At 39.0% G+C, this 13,803-nt stretch overlaps 2 protein-coding genes across 6 annotated transcripts in view; one reads left to right on the plus strand and one right to left on the minus strand.

The window, feature by feature from the left end:
• The window catches only part of insyn2ab (inhibitory synaptic factor 2Ab), a 31,411-nt gene extending 25,637 nt beyond the window's left edge, over positions 1 to 5,774 (plus strand). For 4 of the 5 annotated variants that reach the window (XM_075484648.1, XM_075484631.1, XM_075484636.1 and 1 more), the window contains one exon: positions 3,989 to 5,774. In XM_075484648.1, coding sequence (XP_075340763.1) covers positions 3,989 to 4,172 — 184 coding nt within the window. In that variant the 3' untranslated portion in view covers positions 4,173 to 5,774. The remainder of the gene's footprint in view (positions 1 to 3,988) is intronic. The other variant, XR_012772908.1, reaches the window with a different exon arrangement.
• A 2,088-nt stretch (positions 5,775 to 7,862) lies between these two features.
• LOC142400066 (indoleamine 2,3-dioxygenase 2-like) lies at positions 7,863 to 13,049 on the minus strand. Its single transcript, XM_075484660.1, has 10 exons — positions 12,858 to 13,049; positions 12,043 to 12,138; positions 11,797 to 11,916; positions 10,772 to 10,890; positions 10,623 to 10,637; positions 10,407 to 10,506; positions 10,113 to 10,230; positions 9,946 to 9,997; positions 9,572 to 9,720; positions 7,863 to 9,414 (listed from the first exon to the last, which is right to left on the minus strand). Exons 1-10 carry the CDS (start codon positions 12,966 to 12,968, stop codon positions 9,038 to 9,040), a joined length of 1,257 nt encoding a protein of 418 aa, XP_075340775.1. The 5' UTR covers positions 12,969 to 13,049; the 3' UTR covers positions 7,863 to 9,037.
• Positions 13,050 to 13,803: the final 754 nt, after the last annotated feature.

Here is a 13,803-nt window from a genome sequence, read left to right on the forward strand (position 1 = left end):
CAGCTGCTGAGCTCCGGTAGTCAATCTGTGAGTCGTATCCAGGCTTCGGCTGTCCCCCGACAGTCTCATCCCACCGCTTGGTATTCTGCAGTATCTCATACATCACCACAACAAATAGGGCATACATTTGGCTAGTAAAATAAGGATAGATTGGTGGTTTATAGACGATAAATTACAGGAATAACTATGACTACATTGTCCATCACTGCAGCGGAAACAGGAGTCACTCAAGAAATGTGTCCCATGTTACAAACATAGTTTCTCGCCTAACTTTATTGTGCAATGCAAAGAGTTTATCTGTCAATATTTTTAGAGATAGCAATATTTACATTTTCTATTTTCATTTATGGTAATTACAGTATTAAGTGTCTCAGTGATGACATGTTTCCAGAAGGTTAACAATGGAGGACACTGTTGCACCCTATTAGCTGTGTTGTATTATAGCTACTGGCAGTTAGCAGGTTTGTTGGCCGAGATAGCTTATTTTCCTCTCGAAGGTAGTGATGTATAATCCTGAGAACAACAACTGATACAGTACAGAGCAAATATAAATAGGTTCTAGAAAATAAGTAACTATAGTGGTAATATTCTCCTGGCTGGTTGGCCTCTTGTATATCACAGAAGACTTAAAAAATAATCTGCAGGGCTAGATGCAACTAAAGCAAGGACTGAAAATTACTATTAGGCTATTATTAGTGTCCTTATAATTCAAAATGAAGCAACTGAAATGTCTGAACCACACAATTCATAGATGGGGGTTGTGTCCACATTCTACTCCTTTGATTTTCCTATCTGCGTGCATTTACAAACGCATCAGTTCCAAAAGATACAAGGATCACCACTGAGCAAGCCTACACTACAGCAGAAGCCCATATTAAATCCATGCTCAGATCAAAGCATTAAGGGCTTCTATTCCTGCCGTGCTGTGTTGACTAAGAGCCAGAATTTGAATCAAAGTAGACAATGCAGCATTTCCAATTTGGAGCAAACAATGACTTTGAAAAACAGTAAAGTTCAGGGAAAGGCAAGTGCATTTCAACATGATCAGATGTAAGGATCTAATTAGCACCCATATCCCATGCTGGAATGCCACAGCTGTGGTTGTTTTGTTGCACAATTGTCAAGAGTGCCTATATTCTATTGTGTTCTCATTTAGGAGATTGGGTTTTTCTCTGTGTATCTGTGAAGCAGAAATCAATGTAACAGACAACAGCAGAGGCTTTCATATCGGATTCACGGTGCATGACGAGGAGAAATTCTGCACCTAATTCACACAAGCAGAGGGAAGTTTCTACTTCAGCTGTTGCCTGTCAATGGAGGAAATGACTGTCATTCTCCAGTGATTAAATCTATGACACCCGTTCATGTATTTATGAAGACATGACACTATACTAGTCCTGAACTACCCGTTTTTGTCAAGTGTAGCATTTGAAAGGTGAATGGCAGAAGGGGAAATCATGGGAGGGTAAAAGGTTTTGCAATGAAAGAAGCCAGCAGCAAAAAAAGGCACAGAAGAGCGGATGAATAAATAGAGCTTGCCGTGCTACAAAGACTTCTCACAGGAGCAATATCCCTCCCAGGAGTAACAATTATTGAATGGTGCTCAGCACACCACGACCACAGACAAACAAACAGCTCGCCAATGATCACAGCAACAGCTACTCACTCTGCATAGCTAAAGGGATGATTAATCTGCTTTCCTGAATGCCCTGGAAAAGCGTTCCTGTTTCCAACCGTTTCAATCTGTTTGTGCACACAGATAATCTTAGATATAGGGCTTTTGTTTGCTGAAGCACCTGCTCCCCAGTGCTATCAGAATCATCAAGTGCTGCCTCTGGCATCCCACCAAGGCATTTGTCCACAGCATGCAGCAATCGTGGTGATCTGCCAAGTGATTAATTGTTTAATAATTGCTGAGAATTGCTATTCTGTGCTGCACTCTGCTCCTGTCAGTCTACTCTGCATTCTGTTAAGTCAACATTATTTGAACAGGGGATGTAAAAGATGCAAAGTTTTAGATATAAAAAACAAAAGATACTAACGATGATAAAAGCAGGATGAAATGGAACAATGGATGATATAAATAAGAAATGTTCAGCGCATACTGCAACAAACAGCAGTTCTGCAAAAAAGGCTTCCATTCTAGTCTAAAATTGTTTCTTATTGTTATGCATTTAATATTCAGAAGACATATCAGCTTTCATTTGAAGTGGGAATAAGGAAAAGTCTACATACGAGAATAAAGAAAGACTGGAACAGAAGCTTTTACGAAAAATAATAATTAAATTCTGTAGTATAAAAAAGTATGCTGAATTTTAAGCAACAACAAAGCCAATTTTCTTTATTTTGTTATCAAACACACCAATTCACTGGAAGCTAAAACCTGCCAAACCACAATCCACACCTCCAGGAGAGAAGGTTTTAAAAGAACTCTGCTTTTAACTGACATTGACCATAGGGGTGAGGACAGTTTCATTATATTCCTTTGATTCGAGCATTTCCTTTAGTGAACTAATTACACTGCCCATCAAAGCAGTTACCCTATTGAGACAAGCTTAGTACCTTAATGTCCATTTGTCTGCCTGCAGACATGGAGAGGACTACATGTTCGACCTTGTCTCGTCAGGTGTCATCTCTCTTTGCAGCTTTAGTTCTTCCTTTAATCCTCTGAATGACAGGAATGAGCTCCGTAAGTCGCAGTAGTTACATCAGTTTAGATAGAAAAAAGAAATTAGAAAATGATAATGACAATAAGTCAAAATGCCCAAAACCAAAGAGCAAAAACATATTTGTCAAAATATTTATCTAATGAATGAGCTTTGTTTCGCAGTAATGATCTTATAGTTCCATATCAACCCACAAGAACTCATCCTTTCAAGATTGCTGGTCTGCGTGTGGTTCCCTGAGTTAAAATTAAAGGAAGAGGGGGCTGCATAGTGGCGTAGTGGTCACTTCACAGCTACAAGGTTCCTGTGTTGGCTCTATGGTGGACTGGCAACCTGTCCATGATGAACCTGCCTATCACCTGATGGCAGCTGGGACAGTCTTCAGCCCCCCTGAGTAGGATGAAGTGAGTTGGAAAATGAATTAATAAAACAGGCTTTTGGGTAAGGCTCCTTAATTGTGAGACCAGCTCCCAGCTTGGGTATGAAAAGCTGAGACCCACTCACCCACAAATCTGAAAACATACTCCTTTAAAAAAGTGTATTATCAAATCTACTGACACGTTTGTGTCTCATTTAGTGTGTTTTGAATATTTTGTTTTTATCTTATTTCTATCTTTAAATTTTCACTTTCATTGCAATTTGAATTATGTTACTGCCGTATGCATTCTGTATTATTTACCCCAAGAATAAATACACTAACAGAGCACTATAAATCAATAGCTGTAAGGTGAGAGGAGATAGTATGCAATTGTGTAATTATCCCTTGCTTGAATACAGATAGTTAATCAGGGTCTGCCTCTCAATGGTTTCATTTGGATGGGATTAAGTCCCACATTTCACTCAGGCCTAAGCGATTTAATCGGAAAGGGAGTTCAGCTACGTTGGCAGAACAAAATCACAAGATGACCAGCCTGGGATTACATTCTGTGGAGGTTGATTTCCGGGAGCAACCCACACTCCGGCTTTTTTTTTTTAAGACAAATATAATCTATGCAGAAAAAAACTTTTTACAGCAGACATGGAAAATGCAGACGGAATTCAAGGAAATTCTAGTCATTTGAGTAGTCTCTTGACATGTGGATACGTGCTGAAACTAATGTGCGTTGTCAGGTTGCCTGTCTGTCTGTGCATTTGACTCCATCCCAGTCATCATCTGGACATCAGTGGATTATTGTCATAAAACTTTGTCATGAATATTAGGGTTAATAAACGGACAAATAAGTAACTTTTTAACGCATCAAATGTATGTTTCTGATATTAGTGTCTTGAAAATGATTGAATAATCTAAATGTTGTAACATACCTCTTGTACTTGTTTTGCAGTGTTGAGCTTGACTTTAAACAACAAGAGGATATGCTCCACCCCCTGATGAAGAGACTTTGCCCCCTGGACAGCCAACAATGCCCTGCTCTGCCTTACTCCAATGAAGTCTTCACATCCACCCCAAAACGCAAATCCAAGGCAGAGTCCAAGAAGCATGCTCGTTGGAAACTCTGGTTCCTCTGAATAAAACATGAAGGCCTGGGAAATGGCCATTTTATTGGGCGCATTAACATCCCGGTAATTCTCAAAATGGTTGAAGGAATATCCAGATGGAGGTGATCAACCCATGTGAATGAATGACAGGAGCCAGTTGATTTAGGGCTCTGAGCTGAGACTGTCAGGTCAGCTGGGGGTCAGCAGAGACATAAAATGTTTTAAATTCAGTCAAATCTTTTTCTGGCATGTTTGCTGGACGGGATCAACACATACCTGCAAAAACTAGGTGAGCTCTGACATACATTTTTGTATATTATTTTTTTAATCTGTAAAGATGGACTTATTAATGAACCGGGTAACCTATATTTAAGCTTCTCTGTTGCATATCCCAATGAATGCAATGCACTTTTGGTCTTTTCCCCTTAGAGCATATTGCTTGGCAACAAGAGGAGGCGCCCTGTGGAGGGTCTTGTATGATTGAAGCTATATCTTTGAATGGACATCAGCCCCACCTCCAGCAAAGCACAAACATTTGAGCATTGAGAGGAACACGCGTAAAAGACTGAATCACAGTACATTATGTGACAGTATACCAGCACTGTTTTTCTCATAGACAAGTACTATCCTCTCCTCGCCCTCCATTTTTGCTAACATGCTGCTGTTTTTCTGTCTGACTGAATGTCTGCTATCCTTTGCGACTTTCAAGACTTTCAAACTCTGTCCTTTTATCTCTTTATTTCAACTCACTTTGCAGTCATTTAGACAGTCAACTTGGCCTCATTACACCTGTTGTTCAGTGTTCTCAAAATCTGCCAAATGTTCAGAATCTACATCTTAGAATATATTTATCTTTTTAGAAGACCTACATGTTAGGGTCCTCCTTTTGAAGCAGGTACAATATTTTGAAATCTTAAAAAAGTATTCCTGGTTTGATGATGACATTTTTCTAAACATATATAATGTTTTGATTACAGCAAAAAAAAAAAAATCTTTCATTGTAATGTTCCTCCAAAGGTAAAGGCTATTCTGACATGTCTCCACTTAAGAGTTTGTCTTGACTTTCCTTCATACAATGTGTCACAGAGAAGATCGGAAGTTTTGAAACAAATCAATTTCTTCCCATGTTTCATGTCCAGTTAGCTCTTCCATAGGTGTTTTGTAGAATTGATTTATATCGCCATTCCACTGCTCTATTTAGCTACTTTTTTTCAGAGAGCATGAAACACATCTATCAACTCACAAAACAAAAAAGTGGGCTGAACTTTGAGCAGAAGGGCTACACACAGAGCTGAAGCAGTATGACAGTAAACAAAGACTTGTAGCCACCAGCTCTGGTGAGGTAGAAGAAAAAAAGAAGCAAAACTCTTATGATGTAGCAATGACTTGAAACTTGTTACAAAGCAGATATTTAATGAATTTTCACAGTAATTTTATAACTGTAGCTCTTAAGTATTTAATGTTAATTGTAAAAGAAATGTCAGGAAAACACATACTGAGCTCCCATCATTAGATTTCACAGTAGATGGCATTATTCAGGTCACCAATGTCCATGCAAAGAGCTGTACCTTGAGAAAGTGCAATTTAGTGATTATGTGCAATATTATGCATTTTTCTACTGTTTCTATATCACTATTAAATCATTTTCAATTGAAATTCAGTGTGCTTCTATGTCTGGTGAATAATAGAGCTGCTAAGTGCAATGAGGTATTTTTGGGAAAAGTTCATAAGAAGTGTCCGTGTTGGTTCTTACTAATCCAAATCATATGTTGATGAGGATTCTTAGTCATTCAGGTCATGGTAAAAAATGATTACGCAGTTATAGTTGTCTGATGAGGATCGTCAGAGATGTAGAGCGACCTTAGGCATACACTATCCTGACCATCGGTAAACAGATTAATCATGTGAGCTTGTGTTGAACTCCCCCTTCAAGCGATTTCACCACCTGCACCTTAATTCATTTGATCCTTCATTGATCCAACATGTCATGTCATAAATAATCTACAATTGACAGTGACCATAACAAGTCACATCACTACTTTCAAGGTTCTAGTAACCCCACAATAGCTTAAATATCCAGAATCCCTTATCAGTCCATTAAAACTGAGGAAGCCTCTTAAATGGAAGGTTAAAAACATCCTCAAAAAGTCCAGCTTCCTTCTATCACAGCTCTCAGGATCATTGAAAATTATTCATCGTTGCTTTCTTTTGTAAAAGCAAAGTTTCCCTTCCACATTCTGCCTCTTTTTCAGGAAATTTAGCATTACATTGTAATGCACCTGGTACTCTTTTGCATTTCATGTCCAGTCTGCTGGGTGTAAATTTGTTGGTGTTGAGCAAGCCAAACCATGATCTTGTCATCAGTACTTAAACGGCCAAATCCTAATCAAACATGGGATGTCTTTGATACTAGTAAACTGCTGCCTCACACAAGACTTACGAGACACTAAAACCATAGTCTGCAAGGCAAAACTAAAAGAAGAAAACAGCCTCGTATGAAAGTCAAACTACCTCAAGGACAAAAGACATGTGACTCACAGTATTCCACTACCACCTGTCCTACTTGTAAAGACTCGGTCGATTGTTCATTTGACAGCGTTTGCTCCTAGTGTCACATATTGCCACCGAAGGTGTGTCATGGTGTTGACACCAAAGGACACTTTATGCATATCTTAGAGGCGCAAAATGGCAGTATTTGACCTCTTATGATAACAAGTTAGAAAAACCGCAGGTGGCAGTTTGTGTGCATAAAAAACTTTTGTGTAAAAATGAACTCAGACTCTCACAGTGCAGTTCAAGTAAAAAGAAAAATCCAAAGGCTGATCTAATAATTCTGTGAGCCATTGCTGACATTCAGAAGCAAAGAATTGTGCTGTTGAGAAAACAGTTTTACATTCTGCTACTTAAATCAGTTTACTCTCAATTCGTCAATTTTGGCCTTTGAGCACTGAAACCTTAACTGGGTTCGCAGGATGATATCAGTTGAGGTGCTCAGATATAATGGTATTGAGCCTATGTGTCTATGTGCGGAAATTGTGTATCACAAAACCATATAACTAGAAAGAATCCTGTCTTTCTGTGGAATAGAGGATTTCACTGAAATAAAAAAAAGGGAATACCCTCTCCGCAGCAGATCACTACACCATTTTTGAGTGTAGTAATGGAACCAGGGCTGTGAACTCATTTTCAGCCTTCTGTGCTTTTGAGAATCAGAGTTGGATTATGACGAAGGCTCAGCCGTGCTCCCTGTGTGCTCTCTTCAAATGTGATTAGTCTTCAACAGAAAGAAGAGAGACAACCCTCAATTCATGGGGGGGGTTCCAGTCCATCAAACTTAGTGACCTGATCCCGCTCCCATCCTTATCACTGCTATTTTGTCTGTCTCTTTCACTTCCCTCAGTTGATGTTTTTTCGTCTTATTTTAAGAGTGTCTTATAGAAATTGATTCCAAGCTTCCTGAATTTGTTTCTATCTTTGAATTTCCCCAGACTTTTTGCATTGTTATGTATTATGTACTTGTTTCCACATTGAAAAAAAACAATCAATTCTTCTAACTGACAAGATTACAAATCTGATATAATTTTTTTAAGATGTGATTAAAATAATTTATTTCAACAATAATATTAAGATTCAAAATTGTTATACCGTGAAGTAATCCAAGTAAAGTGCAGGTAAATTATTGAGATCCATTGTAGCCACTTTTGTTCAGAATAGTGAGTAAAAATTGCTTTGTTGCCTTTTTTATTTATTATCTCAGCCATTAGTATATGTGTTTCAGAACTTTATACTGATTTCATATGCGTATTCTCACTTATGAACCAAACACAATGACAGAACATGTAATAACTACAATGATCCACTGCGCAAAAATTTGACAGGTTTACAGTAAAAGCTAAGAAATTGTAAAACCACTACATCACTAAGTCCTTTCTCAGTTTCCTAAGGATGCAGCTTACATCCTGATACGTCATCACCTCGACATTCAACATCTTCATACATTTAGCTACATAATGAGATTCACACTCCACGTCTTACTAAGTATTTCATCAGTCAACTTTCAATGTTCTGCTATGTGTTCAACACTGTTGATATGGCCATATTAGCTGAGGAAAGGTGCTAACCTGCTCTACACTCTTAGTTCAACACCCATCCTTCACAATGTTTTATACAACCCTGTTGCTTTACTGCTTCACTCTCCAATGGTCTGAGAGAGGAGTTACAAACACATGATCAACACATGGTTTGCTTTAGATATCACAAAATGCATGCAGAGTTTTAGACAGTGTTAGAGATGGCAAATGTCACTGCTCAGTTTTCATCATATCATGTGGAGGATACCCTACAGAAAAATAACAGCCAAGGGGCACATTGCCATCTTTCAATTAATAACAATGAATTATGACACTGTCAGGTTTTCGTGATGTGAACAAAGATACCTATCACATATTTCTGGTGAGACTGCCCCTCCCCCCCACAAATTGGGCTTGTACAGTATGACAGTAGCTACTGTTAAGCATAAATATTAAGCAGAGTTTGGCCACTAACCCCAACCACAACAAATGTCACGTCATGGTGTCATGACCTGGCCCTTCATGTATCCTTAATGTGTCACTGCAGCCATATGAGAAGTACAACTGTTATTTGGTTCCTTCTCTGTAACCTCCAACTGTTGTTAATGCTCACTATAACATTTACAGTGTAGTACGTATTGAGGTCATGCATTGCAGTGCATGGTCAATTTACTAAGGCTAACAAACCAAGTACAGTGGTTGATTTCAATCATTGTGGCAATAAGTGTAAATACTAATTTGTGTAAATCTTTCATAAATACAAGCTTATGAGCATAGTGCATAAAATATTTTTTGACGGTGTGCATATGACATAAAAACTAAAAACTACAATTCACTTTCTCTTGACGTCATTGGCCTCTCTAAGATCAGTGCTTTTTTGGTGGTGTTACGAACACTCTTGAGGAAAACCATAATGTTAGATCCACCAGTCCCAGTGCAGTTCAGAGCAGTGCCCACCCCCCTCAGAGGGCAACCCATGGATCGGGCATGGTTACCAGGCACAATGACATATCTAGTCACGGTGTTGAGGTGATAATTCCGTAAATCCACCAGTGCAGAGACGCAGGAGTTGTAGGCCTGGCAGAGGTCAGAGCTAGAGCAAGTCACGATGAAGTCTCGCAGTGAAGGACAGACAGTCAGAGTTTCTATCAGCTGACGGTGGGCAGGAGGCATGTAATCTCTCATGCGTGTCAGAAAGGCTCCTAGATAAGGTGAATCAATGAAGACAACAGAGAGGGGACTAAGAATGGAAATACTTTTAAAGATACATATTCTGTCAAAACAATCAACTGACTGCTGCATGATTTATTCATGAAAAGCATATAAGGGAGTTAAAGGTAAAAGGAAATTTGTCTTTACCTGTCTCGCCCTCATGTTGAATGCACAGCAAAGCATCAAAACATTGAATGGCTGAACTCTGGGCTGCACTTCCACCTGACAGTGAAATTGGCTCATTGCTCACACCTTCATACAGCAGCCCCCTGGGAAGCATGGGGTTATCCCGCCATCTGAAACAATTAAGACAAGTTCTATCGATCTCTTATCTTGCAAATAAAAATACATGTTATCCAGTAAAACATACAGTGCATTAACAGAGATTAACAGAATTGGGGGGAGAAGCAGGAGAGAACTTTAATATCTCATATGATAAATCTGCACCAGATGAGAAAAATATCAAAAGCGTAAATAACTTCAGTGTGTGGGACATTGGAACTTCAAAAAAAGAAACTTACCCTGAGACAAAAATTCTTAATGTTCCATGAAATGCAGTTGGCTCCACATGATCTGGATAGAGGATACATTCAGTTATTTTAATTATCTTGAATATCCCAGCCTTCATAAAAGGCACAGCATGTAAATTGATTAAATTGATGTTGAAGTAGTTTTAACTCAAAATTACTGTGCATAAGTTGAAATTTTTCCTTCATCTTCTTCAAAGACTGAGTTACTTTGATTAGACCTTTCTGTATGCCGATGAGGTCAGAGATTTTCATGGCGTGCATCACCTCCAGGGCCCCCTGGTCAAAGTTGAAAGTTTAAAATCCATTGTTAAGATACAAAGGGGCAAAACACACAAAGTGTGTAAATGGGACGCTAGAAAGAGAAGCGAAAGTTGAACAGACAACAGCAGACTGCAGTTCATACAATGTTAATATATAGGAAAGAGGAAGACTAACCAGCTGACAATACTAACCGCTATCCCTGAACTGGCAGCCATCTCCACCAGCAATGAAACCATAAAAAATCCCCTGCAACTGTCACCGCCAGGAAAGGAAAATATCAACTCCATGTTCCTGTTTTTTTTTTTTTTTTTAATGTACAAGTAAAGAATCATATGAGATGATTGTACAACCCTAAACCCATGATATTGCAGAAGGAAAAAGAGAAGAACTTGTTTCTGTTTACTTACCCAATTTCCATATCACTAAATCGAAAATGAGAAACAGTGCAAGAGTTCATATAAGTGAAAGAAAGATTTAACATGGCATTTTACTTTGCTATTACAATTACAAATGTATTGTAAAAAGTCAAATAATGGGAAGAAAAGTTAACACTCACCCTGTGGGATCCTTTAACTTCCAGTTGGCTAAAACTGAATCTGCATAAGTCAAGATGGGTGGCAGGCCGAGCTTGCGAGATATTCGCCAGTAAGGCCAGGCCAGTGCTTTTGGGAGAATCTGTCAAACAACCATTATGGGAAAGTTTCAGTCTAGAAATAACAATACTAGTTGCACATCTCTCAGGATCTCAATTAGAGCGTGTTGGCTGGCTTACCATTATCATCCTGACTGAAATATCTCAACAGCATGAAATCACATTCCTAGCGGACCAATCTGACTCTGATGACTCCCTTGTTCTTCCTTGATAAGAATTAGCTAACTTTGAATTATCACACCAACTACACTTCAACATGACTTTAACTTTGACTTTCTGACAGTTTACCCCAATGACTGCGTGACACGGCTTCTTCCGTATGAATTGTATTCACTCTACTTGATTTTTCTAACCTCATATGCAACCATCATCAAATCAAAATAAAGTTGAGTCCCTGTGTGCTACTTATGTGTTAACATAGCTTTAGATATATGCAAACTAACTAACCTTGGCATGCAGCCCATACATACATACGGTGGTCTCACAAAAAACTAAAACCACAATGTTGAAGGCAAAACAGTAGTAAGTCAAATCTGAGTCCTAAGGACAAAGGCAGCATGATTTTACCACTTCCCCCCTCTGACATTCACATACAATGCTGTGGGCTGGTTAATAACACACCCTGACCATATGCTCATGCCAATGGGATTTTCCTGTAGAACTTTCAATGTGCTATATGTTTCTAAAAACATTAAGTGGTCATTTTTAATCTGATAACTCGACTCGAATGTGGTCAATAATGTAGCTTCAGCAATTAAACACTTTGACTTTAATATTTATCTTAAAGCAACCAAGAGCTGCCAACAGGGCTGTAAATACATTAAATGGAAGTTACTCACACTGCGAGGGCATCAATGACTGATACATATATATATATATATATATATATATATATATATATCTTTCATTCTATTGCAGTGGTGTTTTACCTGAGCAGGTGCATGCTGTCCTTCCTGCCACACATATCCCATGCTGATGAATCCCAGTGCCAGGTGAGCCAGCCTGAGCTCACGATGGCTACTCAAAAGATGGGGGCTCAAGACTGGCATCTGAATTCGGGATGATATTTCAACATTTAAAGCTTCCAGAAACAGTGAACACCAAGTTTCTTTGTAAATTGAACTGTCCGCCCTATTTCTGATTACAGAAACTAGGAGGGCTCTGCTTACTCTTACCTTATGAACCAGATCCCGTAGTTTACGTGACTCTATCAAATGCATGAGATTGTTTGCCAGGTCCAACCACACCCGATAGTAATCTGGAAGGCGAGTCTAGAATATAATAAGGATGAAATTACTTGCTCATTGATTTTATTTTGTGTATGTGTTGAGATATTTTCCCATAGTGTAATCAGGGATATTATCAGTTCATGGTTGCCATGGTGCCTGACCCACATGTTGGGGAATGACTGGTGCTATCAATCAGAGATGCAAAGCAAGTTAATACAAGGGGCATAAAAAACTATCGATCAGACAACCGTCGAAGATGGAGTTTATTAATATATAAACTTAAAAGTGGCCTGTACTAAATGCCAAATGTTGAGTCTTTGAACGAAAAAGTGATAATCAGTTCCCCTGTTTGAACTTTTTGAATCACTTAGAAATATATCCTTCTCATTAGCTACTTGAATTTGAACCCTTTATTTTACAATTCCTTTCTTGCATTCTGAATTTACACAACTCTTTTATGCACAATGCTGGAGAGTGGGCAGACGCAGTCATGTGAAAGACTCAACAGAAACTTGAAGAGACAGGCTTCCAGCAGATCAATAACCCTCTATAACATTACACAAAAACAGCCGTACTTATCTGTTTTCAGCCCAAAGGGACTTCAGATGCTGCTGACCAAACACTTAGACAAAAGCAATATAAGAGAAAATAGGCTCAAGGGTAAACTAAACTACTTGCCTGTGCGGTGTGGTCAGTATTGGTATTCACAGAAATCAGGAAAATATCTAATGTATGAAAAAAAGAATGACCACGAAACCTACCAGTGGCTCTTCAAGGATAAATCCAAGCTCTTCAGAAATATCAAATGCATCAAAGTCTGCCTGTAGTGTTTCTCTGCAGTTGGTCTCCATATGCTCTACTCTGTACTCCATTGTGATAGCTTGGCTTTGAGAGAAAAATCAATCTGCGTCGTCTCACTCAGAGATATCAATTGTTAAACTTTTTCTGAGCTTTCCCCCACTACCTTTGTCACATCCCTTTTTATCGCACACTCAACTGCCACGAGCCAATCAGATTTCTTGAACAGCAATGTCAGGAGTTAGTAGAGCAAAGGAGAACCTCCCTGTTATGTACAGTTTTCAGAATACCTTCCCATTTTGTGGCAGCCTATAAACGAAAATGAAAACAACAGCAGCTGCAAAATAATAAATGACAAAATCATGTATAAATGACCCAAGCTTTGCAATAATCATGATGATAAGTCAGTTATTTCATTTAATTTAATTTCAAACCTTTATTTAAGCCTCGAAAATCATTGAGGTTTCCTTCATTTACAATGATGTCGAGGTACAACAACAATCATTTTGACTTAGTCATCACATATGGGATGTGACTTGAATTACGGGACCATGGCTCAGTGGGTCAGTAGGTGGTTCAATCCACAGCTTCTCCACGTGTTGATGTTTTCTGGGACAAGACACTGAACCCCCACATTGCCCTTGGTATTCTCATCAGTTTGTGACTGTAGAGGGGGGGGGGGGGGAATAGCCTGGGCGAAAGCCGACTGTTGACTCCGTCAAACAGTCTGGAAAACCCCAAGAGGAATCCGTTTCCATGGAGGGTGGGACCTTACTCAGCAACTTAAATTCATTGGAGTTCCCTTAACCAATCAGTAATGTTTAGAAAGGACGTAGGTTATGCGCCGAGGTACATGCTTACTCTCGCGAGGCTCTAGCCCGCGAATCACGCTTCCCACATCCGCTTTCA

This window comes from Odontesthes bonariensis, chromosome 2, assembly GCF_027942865.1.
Source record: "Odontesthes bonariensis isolate fOdoBon6 chromosome 2, fOdoBon6.hap1, whole genome shotgun sequence".
NCBI classification, from domain to species: Eukaryota; Metazoa; Chordata; class Actinopteri; order Atheriniformes; family Atherinopsidae; genus Odontesthes; species Odontesthes bonariensis.

Coding starts and splice junctions, on each gene's coding strand:
- LOC142400066 (XM_075484660.1), bottom strand. CDS start 12,968: ATGGAGTACAGAGTAGAGCATATGGAGACCAACTGCAGAGAAACACTA. Junction 11,917..12,042: donor TACGGGATCTGGTTCATAAG/GTAAGAGTAAGC, acceptor TCCCGAATTCAG/ATGCCAGTCTTGAGCCCCCA. Junction 9,998..10,112: donor AAAATTTCAACTTATGCACA/GTAATTTTGAGT, acceptor TCCTCTATCCAG/ATCATGTGGAGCCAACTGCA.